This window comes from Glandiceps talaboti, chromosome 22 (genome assembly GCF_964340395.1).
Source record: "Glandiceps talaboti chromosome 22, keGlaTala1.1, whole genome shotgun sequence".
Classification (NCBI taxonomy): domain Eukaryota; kingdom Metazoa; phylum Hemichordata; class Enteropneusta; family Spengelidae; genus Glandiceps; species Glandiceps talaboti.
The window spans coordinates 5,540,322-5,554,665 of record NC_135570.1 but is presented as its reverse complement, the minus strand read 5'-3'; the positions used below and the strand labels follow the sequence as shown (position 1 = coordinate 5,554,665).

The 14,344-nt window shown below is 36.4% G+C and overlaps 1 protein-coding gene across 1 annotated transcript in view; it reads right to left on the bottom strand.

Moving 5' to 3' along the window:
• Positions 1-7,430, bottom strand: part of LOC144451980 (protein transport protein Sec24A-like) — a 30,704-nt gene extending 23,274 nt beyond the window's left edge. Inside the window, exons 1-2 of the mRNA XM_078142925.1 lie at positions 7,147-7,430; positions 3,306-3,968 (exon numbers count right to left, since the gene is read on the bottom strand). Coding sequence (XP_077999051.1) covers positions 3,306-3,968; positions 7,147-7,243 — 760 coding nt within the window. The 5' untranslated portion in view covers positions 7,244-7,430. The remainder of the gene's footprint in view (positions 1-3,305; positions 3,969-7,146) is intronic.
• Between the last annotated feature and the right edge of the window lie 6,914 nt (positions 7,431-14,344).

Sequence of the window (14,344 nt, the reverse complement as noted above, 5' to 3'; positions counted from 1 at the left end):
CAAAATCTACATTATGGTCCATGAACATTAAGTTGAACATTCAATTTTATGAAAAGAAATTGTTAAACATCAATTGCTAAATTTAATAGTAAATGTCATATCATATCATTATCATTATCATTATCATTAGGTAATAAAATTTTGTCAGCCCAGACACACACACCGTGGATTGTACACTGTACACTGTACGTGCTAATGTCTTCCAAAGTCTATAGTACAGTGTCTAGCACATGTCCACACAACCCCCATATCAGTATTGGACCTGGATTGTTATCATTGTCATGGTACTCAGACAACTTTAGAGTGTGGACACAGGTACATGTACATTGTACATGTACATGTAGAGTAGACATACAAAATGATGGTACTCTGGTCAAATCTATCTGAGTTTACCAGTTCTTTTACCAGTGTAATCAACCAAAGGGTGTCATAAAAAATACAGAAATGGGTTTGAAATTAATCATATTCACCCCACCCACCACCCCCCACCCCCACCACAACCACCACCAACCCCCTTCATCCACCATGGTGACCCACCCACCCATCCACACACCCTCAATCACATCCAACTCAGATTATACCAAACTAAGCAAAAAGCACTGCATCATATAACAAAGGTGAGATATATGTCTTAGTACAGACCACTCAATGCTGTGTTATTAATATACTAGTCAGTCTTATTATAAGAGAAATCGATTTCATATAAATAAATGAAATGTGATACTCATCTACATTTTGTAACATGGCAATTACCAGTATCGTTATCATTAACTGGTTGTTTCATATCTTTGCATCTCTTTGACAGATACACAATGCATTTACTATAACACGAGTCTCTAAACAATACATGTACCAAGCATTGAACTTGATGTCATCAAGTACACATTTTTTCACCCTAACAGACTTCAAATACTGAAACTTTTACAACTCACTCTATGAATATCCAGTATATGCATTGGAGGCTACATATACATGAAAGATGAAAACTCTTGTAGAGTTTCATACCATTCTGATTTATCTACACTGTGTATTTGAATTGAAAGGGGGGTACAATGACTTTCAATACTGGTCTTGTAGTTATTTTGACGAAATGTGTATATGCTGAATTTGTATTAGTTTATGAATGAATATATACAATTACAGCATATGTAAATATGGATCATTGTCATGACAAGGAAATTGCTTTGTTTGTATAATAAAAAGGAGACTATGGATGTGGGGAAAAAATTGTGTTTAAAAAAAGGAAGTGAATAGATTGAACATGTAGTAGGAAGATATTTGATGAGAGAAAAGTATAGCAAAAAGAAAGAGGAGTGAGAAAAGAAAAATACTTGGGAGTGAAGACGAGCAAAGCATTCAAAATAAATTAAACATGAAATACTGTCAGCCTTCACTAAGTCAATAATTATGAGGGCCATAATTTGCATAAAAATTTTGTAGTTTAATACTTGTGGGTTGTCATTTTTGGAACATTAATTAATAGGTGGTAATTGACATTTAGGTGTTTTACAGCTAGCTAGCCCACATGTCATGGTCACTAACACAGAATCACCGTTAAGAGGTATTCTGTGCATTAACTATGACAAGTCCTGGACTCCTGGCTAGCAGGCTTCTAATTTGAAGTCATGCATTGTCATTGTAGGTACATGTTCATGCTGTATCACATTTAAATGCTGATATGTTTTAATATGATTAACGACATAAAATTTTGCTGTATATAGAAACTGATGCAAAGAACAAACAGTCTTTACCTCACAATTATGAGTAAAACAATTTGGGCACTACAGTGTAAGTTGCTCATCGGTGTGCCCTCTAAGCCAATTTGCCAATTTCTTGTGATGTTCAAGAATTTGATGTTCCCATACCTATTGCTATACATTTTGCACTACTATACATGCATATGGTGACTCACCAGAAAACTGAATTTCAGTCATTTTGAACCCCCCCCCCCCCCCCCAAAGATGTCTTTCATTGGAAGGCATAACACTGTTATCTACATGTGTATAACTTCCCTGAATTTGCTACTTGCTGAGATGTGACTTAGTGAAGGCCTACTGTACGAGTGTTAGTATGAGAATGTAAAAGTTAAAAAGTACCTGATCCACATGGCGATGGTACATTGCTATGATTAGGGCTGGGAGTGGTTAATGTATGTTGAAATTGTTTGAATGGAGGTGGTAGCTCCAAAGCAGGTGAACCTAGAAAAACGTACAAGCAGACAAAACATGTTACATGCATTAAGAGGTTTGTCAGCTAACACATGCAATCATGACAACTTGGAAATCACCCAGGTACTTTGCAATAATGTCTACTTAGTTTTATTTTAATATTTTCCTTTCAAATCTTGTGTTCCCTATCACAGACTTAGTATGAAACAAGCACCAGCATTAGCAATATGTGTACAAAAAGCCCAGATGAGACACCTTACCCCATGCTGTATGATGCAGTAGATAGCAAGAGTTACAATATAGAAGGTACACCAATGCATCATTTGTCACATGACAGATTTGCATGTATACAGACATGAGGCAAATTTATGCTACAGTTGTATGCATACACTAACTGTACGACATCTTATGGGTTATACTAATATTGTAGTATATATATGTGCATATAATATATATAACTACAACATTTCCAATACTTCTACCCTTCATACCAAACTGTTTATTCTTTTGCTGTATGTCAAAAATACCTCACTTACAGGTCAAGGATCGCATAGTCTGGGCAGGGGTGGCAAATATTACACATTACTACATTACATATGTATTTATGTATATGAAACTGTGTCATTATAGTAAAATAATATCTATCTATCTATAATGTACAACCTGTGAAAACACACTGATGCATTTGCTTGGATGAAGTGAGCTAAGGAAACATTTCACACAATGACAAAATTTAGTAAAAACAATAATGCAACTGATACAAAAACAACATGGGGTGCCTATGATGTAGGTTCAGGTGATGTTTTTCATCAGTTTGTTTATATCTGTGGAAGTAGTCAATTGTTATAATCATGCAGCATGTTATCAGTAATCCTGAGTTATGGGATCCTGGCTACTATGGTGTTTATACTTTGATAAGTCACTGATGTTAATTTCATTGTAAGTCTTTGCATGGAACTTGTTTCCTTCCTTCTTACCATAAGCAAGCAAACACACCAGTGTTTTTTCATGGATTGTAATGCTGTGGGTCTTTCAATCTCCATCATACATTGTTTTAAGAGACAATCTATTGACTTATATCTGGGGAAGTTGGTGTGAGAGTATCATATTTTGAAATAAAACATGCAAGCTTCTTACCTGATGATGTACCAGCATTTGCCATTGGTGGTTGCAATGGTTGAGATGAAGGTGGCTGACCAATACCAGGGCGTGGTGAATGCATTGCAGGGGGTGGTCCCATACCTGGGTGCCTTTGTTGTGAAGGTTGACCCATCCCTGGTTGTGTTGGTTGGGAAGTCGGAGATGGACCAACTCCTGTTTGTATTTGATGAGAAGGTGGACGAGGGCCACTCCCAGTTGGCATTGGCTGAGAAGTAGGAGGGGGACCCATGCCAGGTTTTGGGGGCTGGTATTGTTGACCTGGTAGTGGGGGAGGCCCAACTCCACCATGACCAGGTGCTTGTCTTGGGTCAGCTCCCATTGGTTGATGTTGAGAATTCATCATTGATGGTTGAGATGTTCGTGGAGACATGCCACCAGGTGTCATCGTTGAGCCTGGTTGTCCAGCCATTGTGGGTTGGCCTGGTTGTACAGGGGTTGGATATCTCATTTGATTTTGCATTGGTGGACCTTGCATTCTATTTTGTCCTGCCCCTGTTGGAGGTGGACCAGGCAATTGGTGGGGAGCTCCCCCTGAGTACTGCCCTACATTTGATGGTGGCTGTCCTGAGTATCCACCTGGCTGTATAGGATTGGTCATTGGGTGACCAGTTTGTTGACGGCCACCAACTCCTGGAGGACCTACAAGTGACAAGATAAAATTAAATAATTACATGAAACCGAGGAAAAAAATCAGTTTGCATTTCATATGTATAACAATGTTCTAACTACATTAAATATTATGCTTTCATACACTAGTCTACTACACATATACATGTAGCATGATCTAAACACAGCATTATTGTAATGGATGGTAAGCAGGTAAAATCTACCTGACCTGAGTGTCTAAGGTATTATATATGTACTAGGTATGAAATCCTATGCAAATTTTACCAGATTTCAGCCCTCTTTTACTGGCATTCCCAAACCTTAGCAAAACAATGGAAACAAAAGGTTTGATGGGACAATGTCAGTGTTTGTGCTAAGGCTGAGGAACTCCTGATAACAGAAAGGGAGAAAGGGGTAAACATACCCCACATAGAGTCTATGGTAATTTTGTTTGGGAACCCACGTAAAATGACAAGGGAACCCTGGTAGATTTACCTATGCCTGTAGCACAAACCCTGCAATGTACACATAACTTACAATGTATTGTTTCCAAAATTCTAAACATGAGAGAAGATACATATGGTTCTGACACAATGTTATTATCTCTTACACAATACCAATCCATGATAACTATAAAAATCATCCCGGGTCATCTTTGGTTACAATATAAAGGTCACAATCTGGTGAAAGTAAATCATTCTTACCAGCTGTTTTATTTTTAAAATCCTACTCCAATTCATAAAATCTACTGTCAATGGCTTAGTAAAATAATTTTCACATCCAAACACATACAATTAATCTTTTTGTTTTAAATGTTTCAAAAGTTTTACAATTATATTTTGAAATCATCATAATTAGGTCGAGCTAACGGGCACTTTTGAGAATTTTTCTCAAATAATCTTAATGTAGCATGGTTGCTGATAAAAGCCAGTTTTGAAATATTATTTTGAAATATTAGGCATATATGTATGAAGAAAACTGGGGCCAGCCTTCGAAGATATTAACAATTTCTCAAATCACTTCAGAAACCTGACCTGTCATGTACATGTACAAGTACATGTAACATCCCTAACCTCTCAAGGTCAACATTGAGGTAAACATTACATACATACAATATTATACATATTGGACACAGTGTTATTATTTTACTAAACTATCTTCACAGCCACTTGATTACAGAGGTCAAGTACAAGTTGGATATTTATAACCATATTAATTTAATTTTGCTTTGACCTTCCTCCAACCTATATGAATATGACCTTATATGTACATGTCACCTTGGTAACAGCTGCAACAGCCAGACGTGGCAACAGTGATCAGTGATGAGAGTGAACACCTGTTCTCTGGTTTTATATAGTTATTGTATCTTAACATTGATATACACTAATACTCCTGAATGGGGATTATCTTTACCCTTTTGAGAAAGTTGGGGCAAAATAACATACCTTCAGAGGTGTCAAGATGGTGACATGTCTACAGCAGTGGCAAACTAACTGTGACATTTACTCTGTATTTTGTACATTTTGTACATCATAAACATTTTGTACATCATAAACAAAGAAACCACAGTTGTAACAATGATTCTGTGTAATGCTATGCATTAACATCAAGCACCCCATTGAGTTTGTATGGCTTTGATGATCAAACACAGCATAGCTCATTTTCCTTTATTTTTGTGCTTCACTTGTTTTGGGCCCCTGGGTAGATCAGGCTGGTCCTAACAGGGTTACCCGTTTGTCAATGTGTATTTTAAAGCATTTTGATAATAAAAGTCATTATTATTATTATTATTATTATTACTCAGAACCACAGTTGTATCAATGATTCTGTAGCATGTTGTATGTTAATACCATCAAAACACATACAAACTCAATGGGGTGCTTGCTACATGTACATTCAATAATCACTGAAGCAAGAGTGACTTCTTCAGCAAAATTTGTATGCTTCCACACCACACTCAGCTTGCTAATACTATTATTATTACCATAGACCATAGTTTCTTTCCGCTATAACAAGAGATTTTGCAATCACTTTCAAGACTGTGTTTGTATAAGAATGAACAGAGAATATAACAGTACAGCATTAATAGTTACATCATTCCTCCATACTACAATACTCTGATTTATTCACTAGACTATTTAATTTTCTCACATGCATTTCACTGACTGTTCCTACAATCTTCAAATAATAATACACCAGATGTCTTATCAACAGCTGTTAACATATACATGTATATTATTACATAACTGTCATAATTAGATTACTGAAGTAAAAATCTACAAATATTCTTAATAACATAAACTTAATTATAAACATAATAACTTGTTAATTTAATGAAACTATTTAATATATCCATACTATACATATGGAAATGACTTCTGATAGTTATAATTTAAAGTGTACGAATATTTGTCGTTTTTTGTTCCAAAACACTACACTACACTACACTACACCATTGAGATAGGAATACCTTCATGACCACACCAAAGACCTTTGTACATCCATGGTTAAACTACCTGGTCCTGCATAGTCCAATAGTTTACACATACACTATGCTCAATAGATTTGGGATGTGGAAACTATGACAACTATCAAAACAAAATTCTTTTTAAAAAATGATGAGTCTTGTATTTAATATTTGCTCCATTCCTTTTGTAAGCTTTTGTTTTGTTCGTCTAGCTAATTTAATCTGTGGTATCACACTGTTCATAATATCACATCGTCCATATTAAATATCAGATTTACGCAAAATATATTGTGCCTACAATAACATTGGATATAAAAGAAACTAAGATTCAAGGTCTTACTTTATTACACATTTGACACGTTACGACAAACTGACACAACTTTTGCTTTGTCATCGATATATTTATAATAGTACGTAACATCTACAACGTACGCTGTTTATTGAACAAAACCGTACACGTGTACACTTGTGATGTGTCAGAATGTGAAGAACTTTCGATTGGCCGTCTGCAGTACCTTAGTGACACCTTGATATCTGGATGGGAATAAACATACGCAAAACATTGATCACGTCTGCGGTGACACTGAAGTACCACCGGCAGTCTCTCTGTGTAGTACATTGTACATATATTCACACGACCAGATTGGTGAACAAAACGTGATCACGTGCGAGAGGCTTGTTTCAAACAGGCGCTCATCTCAACAACGTCTGAAGACGAATAAAATATGTGTACTAAAACCTAACCTGAAAGATTTGTTGACATATTTGTCCCAGCACCGGGAGGGGCTCCTGTTGGAGGGGCATATCCTGTCTGGAATTGTGTGCTCCGTGGGTCCGCCATGATACTGATAGTTAACCGACGACTGTTACCTTCGCTGTTTTTCGTAATATACAGCTTCCGGGGTGATTTTTCCCCTCACTTCTTGGTCGAGGTCAATGTACGTCTCTTAGAGCCGATTCTCGTGTATTTCCAAAGAATTTCTTTACGGTACGCCAGCTGCTGAACCCCTCGAAACGTTCAGATCCATGCAAATTTAACCGGAAATCAAGCTTCTAACGCATGCGTGGTACATGTCAACGTGGCATTACCCATCATTCATCCGCGAATTACTTCCTGCGACCTTTATACAAACATAAACGTAAACATCTGCTGAGATGTGATTTCGATAGTCGTGCCACATCAACAGGTTGTGCGTAAAACCATCCACGTAATGGTAAATCAATACACGTATACTTTGTCACTCAACGTGACCATGGTGAGATTTTCATCACATCCAGAGAGAACGTAGTGGGACAGATTATAACTTGCTTTCTGCAACCGTTCAATCTTGATAAAGTTGATGATTACATGTGTTTCGTTTGCGTGAATTCAGGACGTGATCAGCGAGGTTCCCGTCTGCAGTAGATCTAACATGATATGAGCCCCGATATCCCAGACGTGTCGGAGTCCTCGGAGCACATACTATATTTCCAGAGCTATAGCCGATACTAGACATGGAGTGAGATATTAGGCTAATATGCAGTAGCTCTGGCAAATTAAATAAAGTGGCCGGCCAATGGCCGCGTATGGATGAGGGTTGTGTATTTATTTTGGATTTTTAATTTCCAAACAATTTTGCCATAGCCTCCTACTGGAAAAATCAGTGTGAAACAACCTCAGATCTAAATATAAGGAGAAACATAATATATCCGCCTTTAGGACATGCAAGCCTAAAAGTGTCACTTAAAGATATAGATGTATATACTAGTACCTTGACAATCACTCGCCCTCAACGTACCTACAGTATGCATAAAAACGTAACTTTATTAACGTTGGCGGCGTCCTGTGAACAAACTGAACAGACCGTTAGACCCCAATCTGATTAAAATATGATGTGGTAAAAACGGCAAGATGTCTTTATTTACCGCTATATATCCATCATTTTGTGTCGTATGTGTTGTTCCGAGTGATCGCTAGGAACAAAACAAACGTCACAAAACGATGGAAATAGAGGTAAATAAAGGCATCTAGCCGCTTTCACCACATCAGATTTTAATCAGATTGGTTAGACCCTATCTAAGCAACTCATGTCGCGTCGTTTCGTTTGTTTTGATCATGACGTTCAAATTAATTAAGATTTTAAAATTGGTGCAGCAAATAGAGATATCCGTACAAAACTTCACCCTATAAATATAGGATGAGTTCTTTCAGTGCAAAACTCAGGCTGTATCCATGTAAAGGTGATTTTTTTTTTCAGTAGAGTGCTGTTTTGCAATACATGTTGCACGTTGCAGGTCTTTGGGAACTTGGTGATTGACATATATTCTATTTTGGTTGGTTTCCTGTCGACGGTTTGAGTCCCTGAAAAGGTTCCTCGGTGATGTTTGCAGAGTTTTAATATTTAACATTTAATAGTTATTTATTTTCTACGGCGCCCTTTCTATTATAAAAAACAATAACAATTAAAAAATATCTATCTATCTATCTATCTATCTATCTATCTATCTATCTATCTATCTATCTATCTATCTATCTATCTATCTATCTATCTATCTATCTATCTATCTATCTATCTATCTATCTATCTATCTATCTATCTATCTATCTATCTATCTATCTATCTTATCTGTGGCAAGAGAAACACGTGGATAACAAACCAGTAAATGAGAGTCCACTGGTAGTAATCCATGTGTCTAAGTCACTCTAGAATCATAGTGATGATGTCAAATTCTTAATTGAGAAATCCAAATGGGTCTACTTAAAAGCGTTTATGTTATACTATACTGGGCTTTGGAAGAGTCACTGTTGATACACCTACTACATACATGAAGCCTCATCTCCGCTGACTTCACCATTACGAACCTAATTAATGAAGCTTGAATTTATTCACTGTACTATGCTGAGGAACAGATTAATACTTTCCATTACCATATTGGTAAACAAAGGTATTAAATGTAAAAAAATTCTTTTGCAGCTGTTATTTCTGATACCATTTCCCTTGAACTGATGGATTTCAATGTAAGAAAGCCTAGCACTGTCAAAATACGGGTGTATTCCTTTTAAAGGCTTACAACACTGTTCAAAGCTATCTAAATAGACGGTGTTAAAATGAGATTTTTCTGTAATAATTTTAACAAGTTCACATTCTCTGAGTCTCCGTTTAGGATTTTCCTAAGCTGGCATTTTGTTGGTTTGATCCACCTTCAGCAGAGCAACGGGTTTGTAATAGTAATACTGTACATGTATCGCTCATTTTTCATTTTCTTGACATTTGTAGATTTAATTAACGCCGTGATTGAAACAATAGCAAGCTGAGTGTAAAATTGAGTACGAGAGTGGACTTTGATACATATCTGTAGAACGCGCCTCGGGGACAAAATTCCCTGAAAATCAGAGTTCTTCAAATTCGTCATTTCCGTATATATTGATAGAAAGAGCTACATTGAAAGAAGCCATAGGATTATGCTTACTTTTTGACTCAACTGAGGTGGAAGACGGATATCATTTTCTACGTGTTCGCTCTGATCATTTCAAAGTAATACATATTTCGGTCCAGGATTCTATTTTGAGACACTTAATGAACGTAAATCCCGCGATTTACAGACATGAGATATGTATTATTAAATACAAAGGTTAGCTGCCTATGTAGCCCACTCTATCCAGTGAAACTCCGTGTGAAAGTACATGACAATGTTTGAGTCTGGTTCACATTAGTCCCTGTCACGTGTCTAATTTTACCTTACATTGTATCATGGGCTGATGGCCGCGATTCACACAAAAGAGGAATACACAGAAAGCAAACATTCCCTTAATGGCCATCATATATTCTTCCAAAACTGAGCTTACAAACCCTACGCCTTGAAATGCCATCTAGAGTCCATAACTAGAGACTGTCAAGTGATCGGATATTAGTAGTGAAGCCGTGTAATAAATTATTTGTTGAATTTCTGTAAATTTTGGCCACTTTTATAATTAACATAAAGGTATATATCATTTTGCATACCATATTTCAATGAATTAGAAATGGAACAGTAATGCTTTTAACAAGGATACAGTGTACTCGTTAACGTGAATTTAAAATTATATATATATATATATATATATATATATATATATATATATATATATATATATATATATATATATGTGTGTGTGTGTGTGTGTGTGTGTGTGTGTGTGTGTGTGTGTGTGTGTGTGTGTGTGTATGTATGTATGTATGTATGTATGTATGTATGTATGTATGTATGTATGTATGTATGTATGTATTAACCCCAGATTGCTAGTTTAAAATAGTACACAATGTGAATTTCAAATTCAACATAGTGACTCAGAGTGTGAATTTAAAATCGCATACACGCTCATTCAGAATTAAAACTCAAAACTGTGGATATATAAGCCCTACTGACGAAGTCATCTCCTCCCTTCCCCTCACGTACAAATGTATGTGATGCAGATCTCATAATTATTGCCTTTTGAAAATACAGTTTAAGGCATGCAAATGCCATATACAGAAAACATAGAGTTTGTCAAAAAATCAACATGGTATCAGAAAGGCAACTAAATCTATATAATCACCTCTAAATCAAATAGAATGTACGTTTGGGATCCGACAGGCTTTTTAATCTTCGGCTAAAACCTATTTTCAGTAATTTTTTCTGTGGGTTATTTTTTCTTTTGTGTGTCCACGTGCCTCAAATCGCTCAGACACCCATTAATGGGATCACTCCAAACTTTTATGAAAAAAAAAATCCGGATCAAAACACGTGTACGTTATGGATATAAAAGAAAAGCTGTTTGAATTCAAGAAATGGTTGAAAAGCGATTGAGACAACTCATATACTCTGTTTGAAGTGTGAAAGCTTTTTGGAATGTGTCACACGAAACCGACATAGACAGGGAAGAATACAGCGAAACTATCATAAAATAGATACTTTATTGAAAGCTGACGTGCGGTTAGATGTTAGACTGAGTGTGGTATTGTGAATTTATTTGTAAAAGGTTCACAAAAGTAGACACTACGCTGGAAGCTCATTGTACACAAATGGTTAGATTTTTTCAACACATCATATTTTTACATACATGTATATACAAAAAAGGCAAAAGTCCAGACTGAAAATCGAGACTACTATTTCCTTAGCCATTTCAGCCTGAACTTAAAGGCCATGATTTCAATCCCAGGTTCTCGCATTAGTGTTATCTTATTAGTAGAACCATAACGATTACATAGGATTATTCTTTTGTTCTGCGCCAACTTTTCTATCTTTGTCAGACAACTGTATTTCACACCTAATGTCTAATCCTTTTTTCAAAGTGGGCCTTTAAATTACACTGGACGCAAACCATCGCATTGGAATAGATTCCGAGTCCGTCGTGGGGTAACCATCGTACAATCAGTGACGTTAGACGGTGAATGTTTACATGGGATCGAAGCGTGGCTGAGTTTAACACCTCAGTTGTGTGCACATTAATGAACCAGTTGATAACAGCTAAAGGTAGACACTGGGAATAAATTACACTCAACATTTATTGTACCAGCTTTATTGACCATAAAATTAGTCAAAAACATGTGTAAATCCTTGCATATATAATTCCAGTCCCCTGTGAGTACTAAGCTAACACTAATGAACAGAGAGATGGCCTCTGGTTACGTAGCTTCTTCTATACGACATAATATCATATGAATATGATGACATCTTAAATTGGTGTAGTTATCACAGTGTAATCATGTTCCACTGTATATCATGAAAAGAATGTATCGGTATTCATTCATCTCAATAACTGGAAATCTAAAATCACGAAGTTAATTACGTCTAGCTTGTATTCAAAGTGGGATATCAAACGATTGCCGATATCATTCCGGGTAATGATCACTGTGGTATTACCGTCACACCACACAAATTGCGGCAGGGGGAAAGAATTATTCAGTGTTACAAGCTGTTGTATTTTGTTCCATTGTTTTGGTGTAATAAGCCGCGATTTGCGCAATGTGTGCCGCCTGGAATGTATAGTTCCTTTGCCTTCTCTGAAAGAACCAAAGCATCGCTTATTTGATGTACCCCTTTGGCAGTATCCAAGAAAATTTGATTGATACATTTAAACGCCATCACACGATATCGATATGCATGTAGTATAACATACTATAGTACAAAACCAGTACAGTATTGATTTTTCATTTCCGAGACTGAAAGACTTGTTTGCTTTCCACATTGCTGTTGTGTACTAAGTGATAGAGCAAGAACAACCCAGAACGAATCTCTATTTGTACTTGTAAAGGTTGTTTTTACCTCGATGAAATTTCAGACCACTAAAAGCTTTTAGTGGTCTGAGATAAAATTGACTGTCTACATGGTTACCTTCAGCTAGACGTACGTACTTACACTATATGGCGATAAAGGTGAACGACTCTCCTACATGTGGGCACAAGCTGAATTGATTCGTTTGCTTTTCGATAATTTTTGCTGTATTTTACAAATGAACTTGTAACATTCTGTTCTCTACTTATTGGAACATTCAACTTATAAACTTAGCTGGAGTCCCTTTAATGCAGTTCAAGGAATATCTAATTGACAATACAAGATCTGTGGTGTCTCCATGGAAACCACTTGAACGTGTGAAAGTTCATTACGATGTGGAATCTTTTGATACGCCTTGCGACAATCGGATACAGCTTTAGTTTGGGTGGGATAGGGGTTAAATCACAATAACCTGTAGGCTGTAGATTGTGATTGTTATAATGAAAATTAATATTTATAATCGAGTTCACCTAAGCTCTCACAAATTTCACTCGTCGGATGTAAATTCGCATAAAATCTATTACAGTGGCTAACTTTTTGTGCGAATAATCCCAGGTGACGAGCGAGTGTGAGCTATAAGCTGTCATTTTTTACCGCCTTCAAGTATTAACCATGTCACAGACTTTATCAAGACTATAACGATAGCTAAAACTTCAAATTTCTCCATCTACATATCAATAATTCGAGGTCTGATCTTATTCAATCCCATTTCGCTTCAAGTACGGTTTATCAACTCCAAAATCATACGTACGCGTGTGCAACAGCACTCATGGGTTATTAGCATAATGTGTTCTCACGATACTTTATATAGATACTCCATACCAAATTTTCACTTTCAGTTGAAAGTTACTAGCAGCCTCGACGTTATATCCAGAGAGTACGTAGAGGAGAATGAGTTAAGTGTCGAGTGGTGGGTTTTCTATGTTTTGCATCCAGTCTTCATATAAAGCAGAAGAGTCTCGCAGTGAAGCCGTAGGGAATATAACTAAACAAGGGTAAGGAAGTGTACAGTTTTTAACCTAGTTCTAAACTGGTACAGTACTAGTATTACGTATTAAAAACTTCATTACTAATACCATAATAATGAAGTTTTTAATACTTAATACTGTACCAATATAGAACTCTTAGACGATTTTGAACCCGATGTGGTTATACAAAATGCTTGAATATCGTAGGATGTAGATACAATGCCTTGATAACCGAATCTCTCCGAAGGTAGAGTTGTCAAGCAAGACACACATGTACATATGCAATACTCTGAGATACGATGGCTTGGATCGGAGTCTACGACAGTTTCATTTCGATAATGAAATCTATTTGGGAAAAAAAATAACATTCCATAATTTCAGACTCTTGTATTTTGTTATCTTTTTTCAAATCAAGGTATTAGTTTTAAAATCCGTTGTAACATGTGATATAGGCTTTATAGCTATACTATTCAAAGTCTTGATATCGACTATTTACATGTTTGCTGTTAATTCAATGGCTCCAAGGAAAGCTCGAGTGGTTTTAGTCTAATGCTACCCATGGCATCAAATCTCAAGACCTCGCCTTACGTCTAGCTCAATGAGGTCCTGAGATGAAATGTCAAATTCAACCACAGCCACCCATACAGTCATTGACATCATGTCTTTGTTAATCAATCACAGAATTCTGCCCAATGATAACT